Genomic DNA, 18,032 nt, shown 5'->3' on the forward strand with positions numbered 1-18,032 from the left:
GCCTGGGGGGAACCCTGCATGCCTGGGGAGAACCCTGCATGCCTAACTAGGCATTCATTACATTTGAGACTTATTTACTGTGAGGGAAATTAATTATATTTATAGAAGCATCCTGTCTTACAGTGAGAAAAAAGACTGTGGACATTTTCTTATCTTTAGATAATAGACAATTCTATCTTATTGTGATCATGTTCTCTCTCTTTCTCTTTCTGTGTCAATAGATGCTGAGGAGTGTCCTGTCTGCCTGCAGACATGCATCCAGCCTGTACGTCTGCCATGCAACCACGTCTTCTGCTTCCTCTGCGTGAAGGGTGCGGCGAACCTTAGCAAACGTTGCGCCCTATGCCGGCAGGTGATACCGAACGACTACCTGCTCAACCCGGAGCTGCTTGACCCCCACGACCTCGTACCACCGAAGCCCGCGCCCGCGGTGACGGAAGCAGCCGCCGCTGATGGGAGCGGCATTGAGGTGCACACGTGGTACTATGAGGGCCGCGGTGGCTGGTGGCAGTACGATGAGCGGACGTGTGCGGAAATTGAGAGCGCGTACCTGGCAACGCGCCGGCGCATTGAGCTGCTCATCGCTGGTTTCCTCTACGTCGTCGACTTTGACAGCATGGTACAGACACGGCGTAACGACCCGCACCGCCGCCGCCGCGTCAAGCGTGACCGCGTTGGTATCCCCGACCGCAAGGGTGTTGCCGGCATTCGACTCCCACAACCGGAGGTCGTCATGACGGCACCGCTGTTGCCGTGCGACGCGGAGATGGACACAGACGAGTTGTCATCATTGCCGCCGTCGCGGCGAGTGCAGCTGGACACGGACGAGTTGTCATCATTGCCGCCGTTGCGGCGAGTGCAGCTGGACACAGAGTTAGCACCGTGCGGCCTAACGGGTGGCGAGTGCGACGGCACAGGTGTCCGTCGGGATGCCGGCGCCCCCTACGATGCATCGTCGGAGGGATCATCGGCGACGGGCATCGATGTGATAGCGGGGGGCGTGCAGGCGATAAACGTCAACACAGAGAGGGTGCCGGTATTGATGTCATCACGGCGGCGGCGGTCGGCACGGCAACGGTTCCCAGGGAGCGACCGGGTGCGTCTGCTGGACTGTGATACGCTAAGCTCATCAGATGAGGAGATGCTGTAACGGTGCCGCGCAGACGAAGTCTCTACGACGACGGACTTGAGGATGGGCTTCAATTCCTTAGGCAGCTTCATGTGTTCCCCACCCCACCACCTTACCACTAATTACAATCTCTCACATCTACTCCCAAATCATCACCACTGCCACCATCAGCCTACCGCCCTTCACCCATTACGACCCCTTACCTCCCCCACCACTACCCTACCATCCTTAAACCAGAATAGTAACATTACTGCCCTTCAACCATAATAGCTTTTTACATCCCCCACCACCACCACCTCCTCTACGACAGCCCAACTGACCTCCACCCATCACGATCCCCTACCTCGCCCACCACTACCCTATAGCCGTCCCATCATAATGGCCTCCTAGCTCCCCTGCGACTATCCTACCATCCGCCACCAATTGCGACCCCACCTCCCCACGACTACCCTACCGTCCGCCACCCATCACGACCCCACCTCCCCACGACTACCCTACCGTCCGCCACCCATCACGACCCCACCTCCCCACGACTACCTTACCGTCCGCCACCCATCGCGACCCCACCTCCCCACGACTATCCTACTGTCCGCTACCCATCGCGACCCCACCTCCCCATGACTTCCCTACCGTCCGCCACCCATGGCGACCCCACCTCCCCACGACTATCCTACCGTCCGCCACCCATCGCGACCCAACCTCCCCACAACTACCCTACCGTCCGCCACCCATCACGACCCCACCTCCCCACGACTACCCTACCGTCCGCCACCGATGGCGATCCCACCTCCCCACGACTATCCTACCGTCCGCCACCCATCGCGACCCCACCTCCCCACGACTATCCTACCGTCCGCCACCCATTGCGACCCCACCTCCCCACGACTATCCTACCGTCCGCCACCCATCATGACCCATCTTTCCCATCACTATCGTGCACCCACATAGTTTATGTGCTCTTGAAAGCATGCATTGATTTTATAGAAACAGGCAGTTTAAATAATTGGTGATTGACATAAAATGTGTCTAGAATAATTTTTTGCTATGCTTGGGCATAGCGTGTACATATCTAAATGTTATGAATGTATTTTGCATGTATTTAGTAGTGCAGAAACATTGCACCTAAATGCAAACAATATCACTAAACACTAATTAATGTAGTCTGCAAGCGAAAGCAGCATTTGTGAGCATTTATTTGGGAAACACCTTTTAGCTAGATACAAATTCTAGATTGGCATAATGGCGATAGGCAAAATACCTATTTAGGTGACGATAGTAGGTTGCAGGTAAGCGGTATTTATATATATGTACTATGAATTTATTATCCCTTTCTTTACATTTATCTATTTTTGTTATCATACCTGCTATGTATATGTGGGTATAATTGTTTGCAATGCAGATGTAAAGCGCCTCACCACAAGTTATCTTGGCAAGTCACTGCATTCCTCTTCTCGCAGTCCATGGCTTTTGTTTAGTCTTTGTCTTGACTGCATCTCTGTGCGCACACATGTGCCAGCATGCTCATGCACTAAAAGATTCGGCGTGGAGCTATGTATTTTTTTATTGTACAGTGTATTGCACTTCCGTTGTTAGTCGTTTGCTTCAATGCCTTTCATAATTTTCTCGGTATCTTATATCCCGTACAGACTGCAAAATTTGATCCTACATCAAACTAGCTCAGCCAGGCCTGGGCCAGGCGTGCGCTAAATCGCAGCGTACAGAGTACAGACACACCGGGCTCAACCGGGCTAAGTTAGGCAAGGGTTGACTGTCCATGCTCAGTTTAGCTTGTTACGTCACTCAGCAGACAGCAATGTTAGACGGTTAAACAACGGTATCACCGATAGCATTACTAGGATTTATACTGTATTATTGTAATAGCAGAATAACAAGTGAAGGTGATTGAATAGACAGCAGAAGCTGCAGCCGGCGTATAATCGAATCTGGGTATCCGATTATAATTAAATTGAGCCATTTTATCAGCAATGGAAGTATAAACATGAACATTCCATTACATCCTGGATAGATTCTTCTGGCCAAGTTGTAATTAGACTCTGGTGAAGTGAAGATCAAAAACAAAGTTGCACACACAATTTCACAAGCTACTGTGCTTTTATGCGACCCAAACAAGGCTATGAGCATGTATCGAAATTTAGCCAGCGCCTATGGTTGGGCGTCGTACTCAGAAATAATTATTTTTACCGCGGCTGAAATAATTTAACTGCAGTAAAATGATTGGCGCTTCACCCAATCAGAGGTCGTGTTACACATAATTTAACTGAGGATAAATTATTTTACAGCGGTAGAAATAATTAAACTGTGGTTAAATTATGACCCTTTTACCCAATCGGGAGGCCTCGTTACTCCTAATTTAACCGCGGTTGAATTATTCTCTACCGCCAATAGCAATAAATAATGTGTAACAAGGTTGATGTTTACTGATTGGGTAAAAGGGCCATAATTTAACCGTGGTTGAATTATTTATACCGCGGAGAAAAAAATTACATATTTCTAAGTGCGATGGCCACACAATTTAGCGCGGGTAATAACCTGGACGGGATAACTTCACGCTTCGAAGCAGGGCTGGCCCACCTCCATTCGTGGGGCTAACTTGGTCCGCACTAGCGTGTACATACTGCAAAAATTTAGCGCATGCCTGGCCCGGACTAGTTTGATGTATGATCAAATTTGCTGTCTACACGGGGTATTGGTGAGTGAACGCGTGCCTTAGTTCGGTAGTGTAACGCCGTCATGCATACGTTGAATGGTCTTTAATGGTGAGAGGTTTCGTACATGGAGTGCACAAGTACATGAGTATAGTTATCTAAAATTTTAATCATACAGTATAAATATTATTAGATATAAGTGTACACAATATCCGTTTTTAATACAGAAAAGCTACCAAGCAACCTGTGCGTATGGCAAAGCTATATGAACATACATGGTGACACGCTTAATTTGCCGCGTTTGCATTTGGCTGTTATGCTTCATTATATGATGCTAATATTATGTTTACATTCGTAAGTATAGTTAAGATAAACCTCGCTACTATTGGTATTGATATACATGTATAGTTCTTGGTTACACGCGCACACGCACACGCACACACACACACACACACACACACACACACACACACACACACACACACACACATGTATATGTATATGTATATGTATATGTATATATGTATATGCATATATATACACGGCTGTGTGCATATAAGAAGTAAATACTTTGTGTTCTTGATAATATTATTTTTTAGAGTATGGTTGGATGTGGGCTTTCCTCATACTCAGTATACCTATGCTACTGGTTATGTACATCCTTATGATCCATACGCTTTACTCTTCTTTTTCTTCTTTTTTTTCTTCTTCTTCTTCTTCTTCTTCTTTTTCTTCTTCTTCTTCTTCTTCTTCTTCTTCTTCTTCTTCTTCTTCTTCTTCTTCTTCTTCTTCTTCTTTTTCTTCTTCTTCTTCTTCTTCTTCTTCTTCTTCTTCTTCTTCTTCTTCTTCTTCTACTACTACTACTACTACTACTTCTCCTCCCGTTTCTCTCACACACTCGAGGGTGAAGGTAAGCGTGAGAGTGAAGATGAGGGTTAGGGTGAGTGTAAGGACGAGGGCGAGGGTGAGGGTGAGTGTGAGAAAGAGGGTGAGTATGAGGGTTAGGATCACGGTGAGGCTGAGGGTTATGGTAAGGTCAATTGTAAGGGAGGGGTCAGGGTGTGTGCGAGGGGGTGACGGTGCATGCGGTCGATGATGAGGGTGAGGATGAGAGTGAGGGTTAGTGTATCAAACCAGGACAGCTTCAAGGAAATACAAATAATTAACATGTTCTTGCAATGTAAGATTTGCAGATGCATATCTATACACCGAGGTCACGAATAATATTATCCGATGACTTTTTCATGTTAACCTCACAGAGACCAGGGAGCCAACCCAAATCGAGGCAAACTGGCGAGGAGGCCCCATCGAAAATTCTATACCTGTAATGGAGCGAACAGGACCATGTGCGCGGAGTATGCATGCACTCAGGGGACTCATCTAAGAACACACTCGATGTCTGGTAACTCACAAACAAGCTGCCATTAAATATTCCGGTGACTTGACTAACGACCAAGGTGTTGCGGTGTGGCAGTTGTAAAGATATCGCTGACACACCACCGTGTGACAGCAATTGACTGCTGGGATTGAATTGACACACCCTTTTTCACCTTGGTGTAGCGGACGTTATGTGCATGTATGCCACGGGCAGACGTTATACGCATTTTAAGGCATCAAATGCATCATGGCCGTCAGCAATACTATTGAACCAGATCTGCTGCATATGATTAAATAATGTGACGAATTTTTTCATGAAAGACCTCGAGATTAAGATGCTTACAATTATGCTGCAGTGCCGGGTAGACGGTGAAGCTTTAATTTACGACATTATTACCTAGCGGGGAACCAGTCGTTAGTATATACGTTCTGCATATAAACTATACCTAGTAGCAGCAGATTTGGCGGCAAGCTGCTACCCTGATTATAAGCTCTATGGTAAGTTAGGCGATAAACGACGAACAATTAACGGATATCCTGCAAGTTATAATCGAATACGACAGAACCAACGCAGGACGCCTGCCGTCCGCGTATCCCTTTCCAAGCTAAAGAAGCTGAAGTTTGTAGCGACAGATACGGAGAGAAAAGTAAAAGGATATATGCCATTGCTATCAACATGATGGGAACAATATCAGGTATCGGCCTCACCATACCCGACGACAACACAACTGCGGCAGGGATGATAGAGGCGCATAGAGTTTGTGATCCGCGGAAAGCAGCTGCGTGAATAAGCTACACGATTAGCGAGTTAAAGATACCGCTGGGAAAAGTTTTGTCTAGTCTTATCTTCATCTAGTAGAAACCGAGATTTTTTTTTGTCGATATTTATACTAATATTAAGCTTACGATTTCTTACGCCTTTAACCGTCTCCTAAATGAAAGGAGATGATTAGTTTAAATTATCTCGTTGCAAGAGTAGCTAGTTCAAAAATATTCTTCCCTCAGTCGACCCCAAAATGAAAGATATTTAGATACCTGCTGATCTTAGTCATACTTGATGCTATCCGTTATAACACATGCTCCACTACCCATAATTAATATACCGTTTTCCTAGCATGAACTTAATTGTTCTCTCTCACTCTCTTTCGCTATCTCTCTTTCTCGACATTTACAAATTTACGGTGGTGCGTGTGGGCGTGCTGGGGTTACGAATCTCATGCGGTTGGTGCAGGCGTGGCGGGATTACGAAGCTACGGTGGTGCGTGCGGGAGCCCGTGTGACAAAGGCGCGGTGCCTCAAGTCCTTTCACCGCCTCGCAGCCACTAGTTAGTTTCGTGAAAGAGCGTCTCGTGCGCACGACACCGGCCCTTTATTGGTAGCGCTGCGTCGATGGAATTGCCACCGTATTGTTATGACACTCCCTCAGACTTATAAATCCACGGCTCGCCCACCCGGTGCCACGGCTCGGCATGGATTCCCGCGGTTGTTGAAAACGTCAGGTTTAGTCATACACGGGGTAGTTTGAGCCTTGCAATGTTCCAGACGACGAGCGATTACGATATGTATTCAGTGACGGATGTCTAAGCACAGAGAGATGTATACGCGTGTAGTGTACACGCCTCCGATGATGATTCCGTCAGACGACTGACTATACACCCATACGCGCATGCGCGCGCTGCTGCTGCTGTTGGGGTCGTATAGTATAACTCGCCACTTTTCGATACATAAAAACGCGACCACCTACGTACATACCGCGTGAACATTAATATTATTATTAACTTTTTTCCAAATTCCTGACAGCTGGCGGAACTTGGCCCCTACCACAACTTTAGCTACACGCGGGAAATATACGAGAAACAGCTAGCTAGCCGATGTTCTCTAAGTCGCGCTATGAAATGCCAGCCGCGTGGTTGAGGCCACAGGCACTTGGGACAGAGTCAGTAAAAACTGAAAATGATATGAACGCACATTCACAAATACTACCGTACCCACTACATCTTAATTACAGTTCCACTGTTGTGTCGCTGTATATCAACTTTCCTTCATAAAAACTAACGCCGAACGCTCCCGCACTCGCCGCTGCGAGTGTGCTGTGTCGCCATGATAATGATAATATATATATATATAAATATTTATATATATATATATTGATATATATCTATATATTATATAATATATATATATATATATCTATCTTTATATATATATTATCATTATGTCGTTCATATTATTTTCAGTTTTTACTGAATCTGTCCCATGCAAGTGCCTGTGGTTGAGGCATGCAGTTGTAAGTGTCGTGTAGTTATATTTAGCCGTGCGCGTTGATGCAAGCGTAACGAGATTGGTATCAAACGGCTAGTAGGGAATAATAAATTTGAAATGTAATATTTCAGTACTTTTGTCAGAATCGCTATAAAAGCAAACAGTTGTTATATATACTATGTAGCACCGGTGCGTGTGCACCCCCCTCCCGCGCACGCGTGTGTGTGTGTGTGTGTGTGTGTGTGTGTGTGTGTGTGTGTGTGTGTGAGTTCATGCATGCGTACATGCATGTGTGTGTGTGTGTGTGTGTGTGTGTGTGTGTGTGTGTGTGTGTGTGTGTGTGTGTGTGTGTGTGTGTGTGACGCGCGCGCGCGCGGTGTTTCATGGCGCCGCCGCCTGCGTCGTTTCACTCATAATAAGCGCAGACACGGCACCACGCGCTACTCATCTGTGCACACGTACGTGTGTGTATGCACATGCGTGCGCGCATCAGTACGTACCTGTGTAGGTAGTTGTGCACGCGCCTGTACGTGATAGGAGAGAAAACTTGCTGCCAGTGTTCTCTGTTGTAGAGCGACACGTTATGCTCACAACGACACGTTACGCTCACAACGACACGTTACGCTCACAACGACACGTTACGTTGGCAACGACACGATACAATCACAACGAGTGTATATATACATGTCTCCTCGCCGTTAGACGGAGATGAAACGCTGAATGAATTGCGCAACACTCCTATCAGCCACGGGATGCTAACTACACGGCGGTGATGCGGGTTGCTCTGCGACGGCGCATCCTCAGCTTCCCTGATCGGTAGACAACGCGGCGTGAGAGCATGCAGTCGAACATATGTATTCCCGTTTATCGAGTTTATCCGGCGGCTGGTGTCCAACCGCCGGTTTATGATGGAAGCCGTATCGCTACACGCTCTTGTCGACAGGCGATCGCACACGTGTGTGATGCGGGAACTCCTGAGCTCACTCTGCGATGATGCCAGTCCCAGCATTTCACACGCGCATGCCGGCCACCGGCCCGCGCGCGCATCCCGCGCCCCCTGCCAGCCACCAGCTTACACTCGTTTATAATTCATCCAACGGGCGCGGCCGACAGACTGGTACCCTGTCTCTCTTCCCCTCGGAGACCGCGCTGCTGTCGTTGTATTGCGAAGAGATGAGGAGTCAGTCAGTATACACCATCGCAGGCGTCTGCCGCCGGCTGGATGAGGTGGGACGGAGCGGGTAGGTAGTGGATCAGGTGGACTCGGCGCGGTGGCAGCAGCAGCGTTGCGGCTCAGGCAGCAGGTACGCGCGCGCGGCACGCTCATAAAGCGGTCGTCTGCTGAACTCGCGGCTTTACGTAAGCTGCATATAAAAACAGCCGGGCCGATAATTGTACGGCCGCGACAGTCATAAAATCTGGCCTGTGATTGGGCCCGTTGTTTCAACCGCAAAGAAGGTCTATAATAAAATCACTCGGCTACCGTCACGGGCCTTTTATGCTTCGCGTATTTATATTTATACGCAGCTTTGATGTTGGCTTAGCAATTTTTGGATGCACTTTCTCTCTCTCTCTCTCGCTCTCTCTCTCTCTCTCTCTCTCTCTCTCTCTCTCTCTCTCTTATCTCTCTCTCGGCAGCTGACATCCCTCTCGGACGTTATATATGCGCGTAGGTCTTTCTCTATTGGAACGACCAGCTTCTTCAACGACATCCTCTCATGGACTGTTGACAGAAACATGGCAAAGTTACGACGATCTCATACGGGGTGTATAGAGGTCCGGTCTACAAGAAAAAGTTAATGTTGAGACTAATGTTACGACTAATATAGTTTCTGACAACTGGTCCTGGGAGCGTTTAGATTGTACGGTAAACTCCGCGAAAGATAAGATAAATGAATAACTATCTTTAGCGGTCATCACTAGGTGGTATCAACGCTAGCCTAGAAGATATCCTAACCTTGGCATTAGACATCAATTACTAATTGTAGTCGCATGAATCTATACTGCTTCATGAAAGGAATTTAAGTCATAATGTTGTTGTTTTTGTTTTTGCATCAGTAAATGCCGCAAGCAGCAAATCCATCGGAAAGATAAAACAAGACGGCAGGTCTGTAGCCGGTTAACCGTTTATAATCCGATGAAAGTCAATTTCAGTAAAATCTGTACGTAAGGGTATAGCTCAATCGGAGCAGCAAAAGTATTTTAAAAAGGTGTTCGTTCTACAGATGTCCGTTCAATAGTGATGTCCGCTATAGACTTTATAGGTTTACTTTATATGTTAGACTGTGCTAGCGTTTTGTTTGCTTTCACGCGCGTAGCACGTATATACGAGCGCGCATGGCCACAGCCGACGTCCGCCAGTGCATACTTTTACCGGAGCTATCGAGTCAACACTGCAGCAGTAAACAGACTTTGATGACTTTTTTCTGGGTAATTAAATTGAGCGTGTAACAACAACCAACGCAGCGCCGCGAACGATAAACTGCTTCAATTGGCCGTCGGACTGACACGTGATCCGACCTCACGCGGAATTCGCCATGTGCGTAACGAAATACGCAGGTGTCTTCCATATAAAGCAAATAGGACTTCTTGCTGGAATCCGATGAAGACTTATGTTTGAAAATATGCGTTTTTTTCCTTCTACGTTTTTTTCTCTGTGCGCCGTAAGATCATGTGGTTTTTACAGATTGTTTTTACATCTTTGATTTGATATAGCGATTAAAGCTAACGCTGACCCCGTCCACACATGCTTATAAACCGCGAAATACCCTAACCAATTTTGTATTTACCATTGTGAAAATTACCAAGTCAGATTTCAGCCGTGAATCATGACTTGTGCTAATTTTGCCCTGAATTGTCGGCAAAAAAGCGAATAATTTTAACGCAACATGCATTCCAGAAATCTATTCGATAAAAAGTTAGGATGACTAGAAATGTATTATAAATTTAGGTCTGTTTGACTCTTTTAAAATAATTTTATATAAAAAATTTTGTTCATTGAAATTTGTCTAACATGCAGTACATATGAACGAAGAACGTAAACGAAGGGAGGGAGATACAATGATTTGTTTGCAAGATATAATCAGCAAACATTTTTCACTCACCTATCATCGCTTCCTATCTAGCCCGACACAATTAACCAGGCTATTAGCGCTCACTCCGCTCGTTATACTCCCCCGTACCGATGCCACCACGGCCACCGCCACCGCCACCGCCGCCACCGCAACTCTAGCTACTGCGGCCCTCTTATAGATGATGGTAAAAGGGGGAGGAGGGAGGAAGAGGAGAAGAAGAAGAATGACAGACGGACGGAGAAGAGGAAGGAGAAAGCAAGGAAGAGATGGAAGAAGTGATTAAGTGGGAGAAGAGTTGAATGGAGCGAGGAAGGGGCGAGGAAGGGACAACGCAAGGAAGAGAAGGGGGAAGCGAGGTTGTGAGAGAAAGCACGAAGAAGAATTTTTTTAGTTATTAGATAGATCGTATGAATGATCGATGCGCTGTGTGCAGGGCTAATAACAGCGTGCAGCCGGGATTTATTTTGCAGAGCGCAGTTGTAATTCATCTTTAGTGTCGTCTTTACCAAGTTATTCTCTTCCCACCTCTCTCTTTCTCTCCGTGTCTTTCTATTTCTCTATCTCTCTTTCTTTCTCTCCCTGTTCTTATCTTATCATCTCCCTCGCCCTATCTCACACATACACGTATTACCTCTCACTCGAACACACTCTCCTCTTCCCTTTCTCTCTCTGTCTTCCCGTCTCCTCCGTCTCTCTCCCTTTATTTCAGTTTTCCTCACCGCGCTTTCTCTTTTGTTCTCTCGTTTCCTCGTCATTTCCAATTCGCTAGGTCTTCTGTTCTCGCTTTTTTCTCGCGCCTCATCATCCCTCGCTCTCTTTTTCTCGCGCTCATCTATATATCTTCCTCCCCATCAATCTGTCACCGCGGTGGCTACGGGAAACTGTCAGAGCATGCAATTACCACGCAGCTCTTTTCGTTCAACGCTTAGCAGGGATGCTGCGAGACACCCTATAGTGTCAGCGAATTGGTGCCAAAGGGCTTATATCAACACAAGTCCCTAAAGAAGGATCTAATTAACGTTAAGCGCGCGTATGCGGGACGGGGCAAAAAACTCGTGCCGAGCTAACGCATGCTAGTCGGCCAGCGCTCGGAATGGTTTCGCGTAAGAAAAACGCGCCTCCTTGAACTATATGTAAATTCGTTAGGCGACTTCAGTTGAGACGCTTGCGATCAGCATGTTTGAACGCACGCGCGCACACGCATGCACGCATGGTACGCGCTCATGGTGTCATGCACGTACATACGAGCACCGGAACGCACCTGATCGTAAGTACGCCCTAATATGTGTTTCCTAATGATCAAAAACCATATGAATATTTTTCATGCATCCGTTACAAAATTAGTTCCTTACGTCATTGAACAAGAAGAATCCCCACCTTCAAGTGATTTCTAGGTAGATCATAGGCATAATAATTATTCCAATACGGAACGTCGACTCAACAATCTCGATGCCCTCAGCGTTTCTGCGTTTATATATATATATATATATATATAGATATATACTGTTATAAACCACTCCTGCAACGCAGAGCTACAAGGCCGTGGAATCGGTCAAAATAAGGATCCAGAGAAAAAATTTAATATCAATCAATCATATCAATATTTTGTCCGTTTTTAATCGTATAATTCTATCAGCAAACAGCATTCATCTTGCTTCTATTATAAATAAGTGTTTATATACTAAAAGTTGAACCCGTCGTCACGGTCGGTATGCGTAGGGGGGCCTACACGTCTGGCGTGCGTGCGCCCGCTCGCGTCTGTGTGCGTCTGTGTGCTTGCGTTGCTGCGTGTAGGCCCCCTATGTATGTAGTGTGTGCTGGCGAGTGTGCATAATGATATTCACACAGTAACCTATAACTATAACTAATAATGATTGTATTTCCTTCGATATCTAATAATAAAGTAGCTGCGCCCATCGTGTTGTTTGTGAATAATACGCACACTCGTGTTTAGTTGCCTCGTTTTTTTCCGCGAATTCGGCGGTTATTATTTTTCACGTGTATACACGCGCGTGTATGACTATAATTATAATTATGCAATTATCAACATGCGCAAACCGTTATTCTTCAACCCCACACCACCAGCCGGTAATTTGCCGATTCTGCGTGCAGCCCGAGAATTTAATACAATCTCAACTCCTATAACACAGTGTTTTCGCCTCGCATCGTGCGAAGCACCAGCTCTATCTATACATCAGCATATATGAGAAGGATACGCAATAGCAGCAACGGCGATCGCTCGGCCGGAATTTCCGATGAAATATTTTTTCTGCGTATGTAATTGTATTTCGCAGCCTCGCTACTGCGGCTGTCGCGACTCTGCTACGAACATGGCAGCCACTATCTACTGTGGACGCCCGCATACAGCTCGTCTAGAGATCGATAGGTGGCGCTTTTGTGCGTCGTGGTCGACCGGCGAACGCCGAAGACGCCGTCCTTTGTCACATGCGTTGTTTGCATGTCGCAGGACTTTACGCACACTCGTACAAAGTTTCGGAATAAGGGTCGCTAGAGGTAACTACTGCGTCAGCACATCGCTTCACTCTGTGCGTGCCTCAGTCCATGCGCACTGGATTGATGCTGGGGCCACCGCCATCACGTGTATTTACACGAAAGCCCAATCTCACTTGATCTCATTCGTCACCAGATCCGGAAGGTTGGCTGGGAGGTGTGCGAGTGCCGCACCATGGCGCTGCTGCTGCAGCATCCGTCGCGCTTTCCGTTGCCGTCGCTTGCGGTCACGCTTGACCGCCCACTCTCTGCCATGCCTGTGTCGGGAATGATCTTTCTTCGGACGGCGCTTCCGCTTCTTTTTCTTCTTCTTTCGTTTTGGGTTATTCGTCTGCTTCCGTTCGCTGCCGATTTCGGATTTGTTCGTGAGAATGGCTGCGGAGAGAGAACATCGATAAATTATTTGCTAATTAGCATGTGACCCCGGAAGCAGCGAAAAACATAGACCGAATCTTCGCATACATCTTAGCACGTTGCACAATAAAAACTTAATTGACTATACGTCACTTCGCGCTATGGCGATTGCTACGTCGCCCTCAAACCTCCACAGTCGTGTTAGGCCCTACTATGGTTTCTGTGCCAACTTTCTCCCGACAAGGTTGCTCGCTCACACAGTGTGCACATACCTATGCATAGCTGCTTTGGTGTGTAGCACATTCGCAGTTCCGTAACGGGTGGACATTGGCGGCCATCTCTTGACGGGTACTGGACTATTGTCCGATACCGCTGCTGGAAGCCTTCTATGCGTTTGCAAGGCTTTCCTCCCCAATTGCAAAATGTCCAGGAGCTCCAAGACGTCGTCAGGCAGTCAACTGAAGACAAATTAAATTTACGAGAGTGACTGTAGTCGGCTTTTACGGGGGTTTATAATTACATCACTAATTCAACAAAACCGACAGTGATACCATAGATCGTACACATGTAGTATTTACAAAGATTATGTGCTGTATTTTGTGATATCCTGAACACATAATTATATACAATTTTCTGTGTAGATAATATAGTATAAAAGTATCGCGCACACATCTGTATAGATATTTTCGTGGTGATGCTGCGGCTGAAGAGTCTGTATCTTTGGGCACGAACACTGAAGTCGTAATTGGGGTACCTTAGCTTAACTGGGGTAGGTTAGAGCTGGTGTGAGTATTAGGTTAAGGTTTAGATTAGGTTAAGTTTAGTTTAGGGGTGTGAGCATGTTCCAACAATACCCAAGAACATGTAGACACTCTCATCCATACCGCATGGAAAGAACCACATTACTATATATATTGTCTATTATATATATATGATTTCTTCACGATTACAGATTTGAAGAAAGCTTCAACGTTACGATGCGGACAGATTTGCGATTATGTGTGATATGATGTTGAATGTGACAATAACACGCGTGATATTGCAATATCTTAACCATTTTTCGTGGCTATAACCGCACGCGAGCTTCTCTAGTGCGGTGATTTACCCCGCCTTCAGTAGCCGGCTGGGAATCCTACTCGATTTTCAGACGCGTTATATTTAGAAATAAACGCCGATATTATACTACCTTCGCTCGCACAATCTCTCTCTCCTCTCTTTCTCTCTCTCTCTCTCTCTCTCTCTCTCTCTCTCTCTCTCTCTCTCTCTCTCTCATCGCTTTCTCTCTCGCTCTCTCCTTTGTTTCTCTCCCTCTCTCTCGCTCTTGCTCTCTCTCAGTCTCTCTATCGATCTATCTCTCTCTGTATGTGTGTCTTTCTCTCTCGTTTAGAATTATCTCGCTCTCTTCCTGTGTCGCTAATGATGATAATGATGATGATGATGATCTTCGCGTACACTGTCTCTCCCTCTCCTCTCTTTCTCGCTTTCTCTCTCGTTCTCTCTCTTTCTCTCTCTCTCTCTCTCTCTCTCTCTCTCTCTCTCTCTCTCTCTCTCTCTCTCTCTCTCTCTCTCTCTCTACGCACAATGCGCGCCAGGCTGTCACAATATATATATAATATATAATATATATATAAACGCAGAAACGCTGAGGGCATCGAGATTGTTGAGTCGACGCGTTCCGTATTGGAATATATTATTATGCCTATGATCTACCTAGAAATCACTTGAAGGTGGGGATTCTTCTTGTTCAATGACGTAAGGAAACTAATTTTGTAACGGATGGCATGAAAAATACTTCATATGGTTTTTGATCATTAGGAAACACATATTAGGGCGTACTTACGATCAGGTGGCGTTCCGGTGCTCGTATGTACGTGCATGACACCATGAGCGCGTACATGCGTGCATGCGTGTGCGCGCGTTGCGTTCAAACATGCTGATGGCAAGCTGTCTCAACTGAAGTCGCCTAACGAATTTACATATAGTTCAAGGAGCGCGTCTTTTTCTACGCGAAACCATTCCGAGCGCTGGCCGACTAGCATGCGTTAGCTCGGCAGAGTTTTTTTGCCGTCCGCATACGCGCGCTTAACGTTAATTAGATCTTGCTTATAGGACTTGTGTTGATATAAGCCCTTTGGCACCAATTCGCTGACACTATAGGGGTGTCGCAGCATCCTCGCTAAGCGTTGAACGAAAAGAGCTGCGTGGTATTGCATGCTCTGACAGTTTCCCGTAGCCACCGCGGTGACAGATTGATGGGAGGAAGATATATAGATGAGCGCGAGAAAAAGAGAGCGAGGGATGAATGAGGCGCGAGAAAAAAGGCGAGAACAGAAGACTAGCGAATTGGAAATGACGAGGAAACGAGAGGAACAAAAGAGAAAGCGCGGTGAGGAAAACTGAAATAAAGGGAGAGAGACGGAGGAGACGGGAAGACAGGAGAGAGAAAGGGAAGAGGAGAGTGTGATTTCGAGGTGAAGAGGTAATACGTGTATGTGTGAGAATAGGGCGAGGGAGATGATAAGATAAGAACAGGAGAAGAAAGAAAAGAGGAGATAGAGACTAGAAAGTACACGGAGAGAAATGAGAGAGGTGGGAAGAGAATAACTTGGTAAAACGAAGAACAGCTTAAAGATGATTACAGACTGCTCTGCAAAATAAATCCCGGCTGCACGCTGTTGATTAGCCCTGCACACAGCGCATCGATCATTCATACGATGCTAATGCTAATAACTAAAAAAATTCTTCTTCGTGCTTTCTGGTGGCTTTCTCTCACAACTCGCTTCTCTCGCTTCTCTTCGGCCTTGCGTTGTCGCACTTGCCTCGTCGCGGCTTCTGCGCTCCATTCCAATCTCTTCTCCACTTAATCACTTCTTGCGCATCTCTTCGCTTGCTTTCTCCGTTCTGCTTCTCCGTCGCTCTGTCCATTCTTCTTCTTCTCCTCTTCCTCCCGTCCTCCCCTTTTACCGCAATAATTTATAAGAGGGCCGCAGTAGCTAGAGTTGCGGTGGCGGCGTGGCGGTCGCGCCGTGGTGGCCAATCGGGTAACGGGGTAGTATAACGAGCGAGTGAGCGCTAATCGCCTGGTTGAAGTTGTGTCGGGCTAGATAGGGAGGGCGATGATAGGTGAGGAAAATGTTTGCTGAATTATATGTCGCCTGCTTTATTTAGCCGCGATGGTGCTTGACGTTGCAGAAAAGGAGAGAGAGAGAGAGAGAGAGAAGAGAGAGAGGAGAGAGAGCGAGAGAGCGAGAGCGAGAGAGAGAGAGAGGGAGAGAGACGAGAGAGAAGGGCGAGGCGAGCAAGCGAGCGAGCGTGAGAGAAGGGAGGGAGGGATAGAGCATGTGCGGGCGAGAGAGAGCGAGAGAGAGAGAGAGAGAGAGAGAGAGAGAGAGAGAGAGAGAGAGAGAGAGAGAGAGTGCAGGAGATAGAAGAGATATGTGCAGAGAGAGAGAGTCGAGAGAAGGTGACGATAGAAAAAAAGAAAGCAAAAAAAGAAAAAGGAAGAACGAGAGAGCGAGAAAGACGACAGGAGAGAGAGAGTAGCGGCAGCAGCTTTATTGGGCTGAACAGAACTAGACGCTACGTCCGTCGCTAAGTAACGTGGGTGGCAAAGCCAACGTATCTAGTTTATGCTGCCTCAGCATACACATCGCCAATATAGTATAGTATGCTGTATAATAGCATGAGCTATACGTACGGTTAGGTGTAAGCATTATGCAAGTATAGTATACGGGGAAGCAGTGGGTTATACGCTTATAGGCGAGTATCGCGCCACTTCAAACAAATGAAAACCGCAGCGCTCGCGAGCGGCAAGACAGAGGCTGATGAGGAGGTGGAGAGGGGGGAAGAGGAGAATGGCGACATGTATGCATTGATAGAATTGGGTGGCGCAACGCTCACACGGTCAATATTAAAGTTTGAGAACTGTCACCGAATCCTGCGCGCCGCTTGTGAAATTATCAGGACGCGCTGCTTGACTCGGTGGCTTGAGAGAACAACGAGAGGTGATTGAGAGAGGGCGCGGGCAAGGTCAAGGAGACAGATCCGGGAAAGAACTAAGAAGAAATGTGTGATGCTGTGTGTGGTGTGTGTGTGTGTGTGTGTGTGCGTTGCGTGCGTGCCGTGACGTTCGGTGCCGTTTCGTTTCGTGGGCGTGCGTGCGTGCGTGCGGTGCGTGGCGTGGCGTGCGTGCGTGGCATGCGCGCGAGTGAGAGATCGGACAGAGCATCGAGGGCAGAAGCATAGAGAGTCTCGTGTTAACAACCTCCCGCGCTGGCTGTCGCGTCTTTTGCAGTGTCAGTCGGATCAACGTCCACTGCCCGGGGGCTGCGTCTACCGTGCTGACGTTTTAACGGCTGGCGTCTCCATGCAACGCCGCCCTTACTACATGTACCTTCACGCGCGGCGGCATGCGTCAGACACGGACGTCTGCATGTCCTGTCTGTCGCGGCCGGCTTACTACGACACGATAACTATAGGTACAAGAAGTGCTTCTAAGTGAGTGAGGAGGATGTTACGGGGAGCGAAATATGTTGAGGGGAGACTGAAGGAGAGGAGCAGGGAGAAAGGGAGAGAGAGCTTGGGCGAGTTTGAGAGTTATACACACACGACACACACAACACACACACACACAACACAACACACACAGCACACACACGA

General features: G+C 47.1%; 2 protein-coding genes across 2 annotated transcripts in view; one reads left to right on the forward strand and one right to left on the reverse strand.

Annotated features, from left to right (window-relative positions):
• Nucleotides 1-1,987, forward strand: part of LOC106813456 (E3 ubiquitin-protein ligase rnf146-like) — a 2,253-nt gene extending 266 nt beyond the window's left edge. The window contains exon 2 of the mRNA XM_014817588.1: nucleotides 222-1,987. Coding sequence (XP_014673074.1) covers nucleotides 222-1,150 — 929 coding nt within the window. The 3' untranslated portion in view covers nucleotides 1,151-1,987. The remainder of the gene's footprint in view (nucleotides 1-221) is intronic.
• An 11,144-nt stretch (nucleotides 1,988-13,131) lies between these two features.
• LOC106813457 (R-spondin-3-like) lies at nucleotides 13,132-14,255 on the reverse strand. Its single transcript, XM_014817589.1, has 3 exons — nucleotides 14,228-14,255; nucleotides 13,646-13,831; nucleotides 13,132-13,394 (listed from the first exon to the last, which is right to left on the reverse strand). Exons 1-3 carry the CDS (start codon nucleotides 14,253-14,255, stop codon nucleotides 13,132-13,134), a joined length of 477 nt encoding a protein of 158 aa, XP_014673075.1.
• Between the last annotated feature and the right edge of the window lie 3,777 nt (nucleotides 14,256-18,032).

Source organism: Priapulus caudatus, unplaced genomic scaffold (genome assembly GCF_000485595.1).
Source record: "Priapulus caudatus unplaced genomic scaffold, Priapulus_caudatus-5.0.1 Scaffold776, whole genome shotgun sequence".
NCBI classification, from domain to species: Eukaryota; Metazoa; Priapulida; class Priapulimorpha; order Priapulimorphida; family Priapulidae; genus Priapulus; species Priapulus caudatus.

Bases quoted from the DNA above. Each gene is read 5' to 3' on its own strand.
- LOC106813457 (XM_014817589.1), bottom strand. From the start codon at position 14,255: ATGGATGAGAGTGTCTACATGTTCTTGG. The intron at 13,832-14,227 runs GTATTGTTGGAA...ATTTGTCTTCAG, and splicing joins GAGTGTCTACATGTTCTTGG to TTGACTGCCTGACGACGTCT. The intron at 13,395-13,645 runs GTATGTGCACAC...CTCTCTCCGCAG, and splicing joins ACCAAAGCAGCTATGCATAG to CCATTCTCACGAACAAATCC.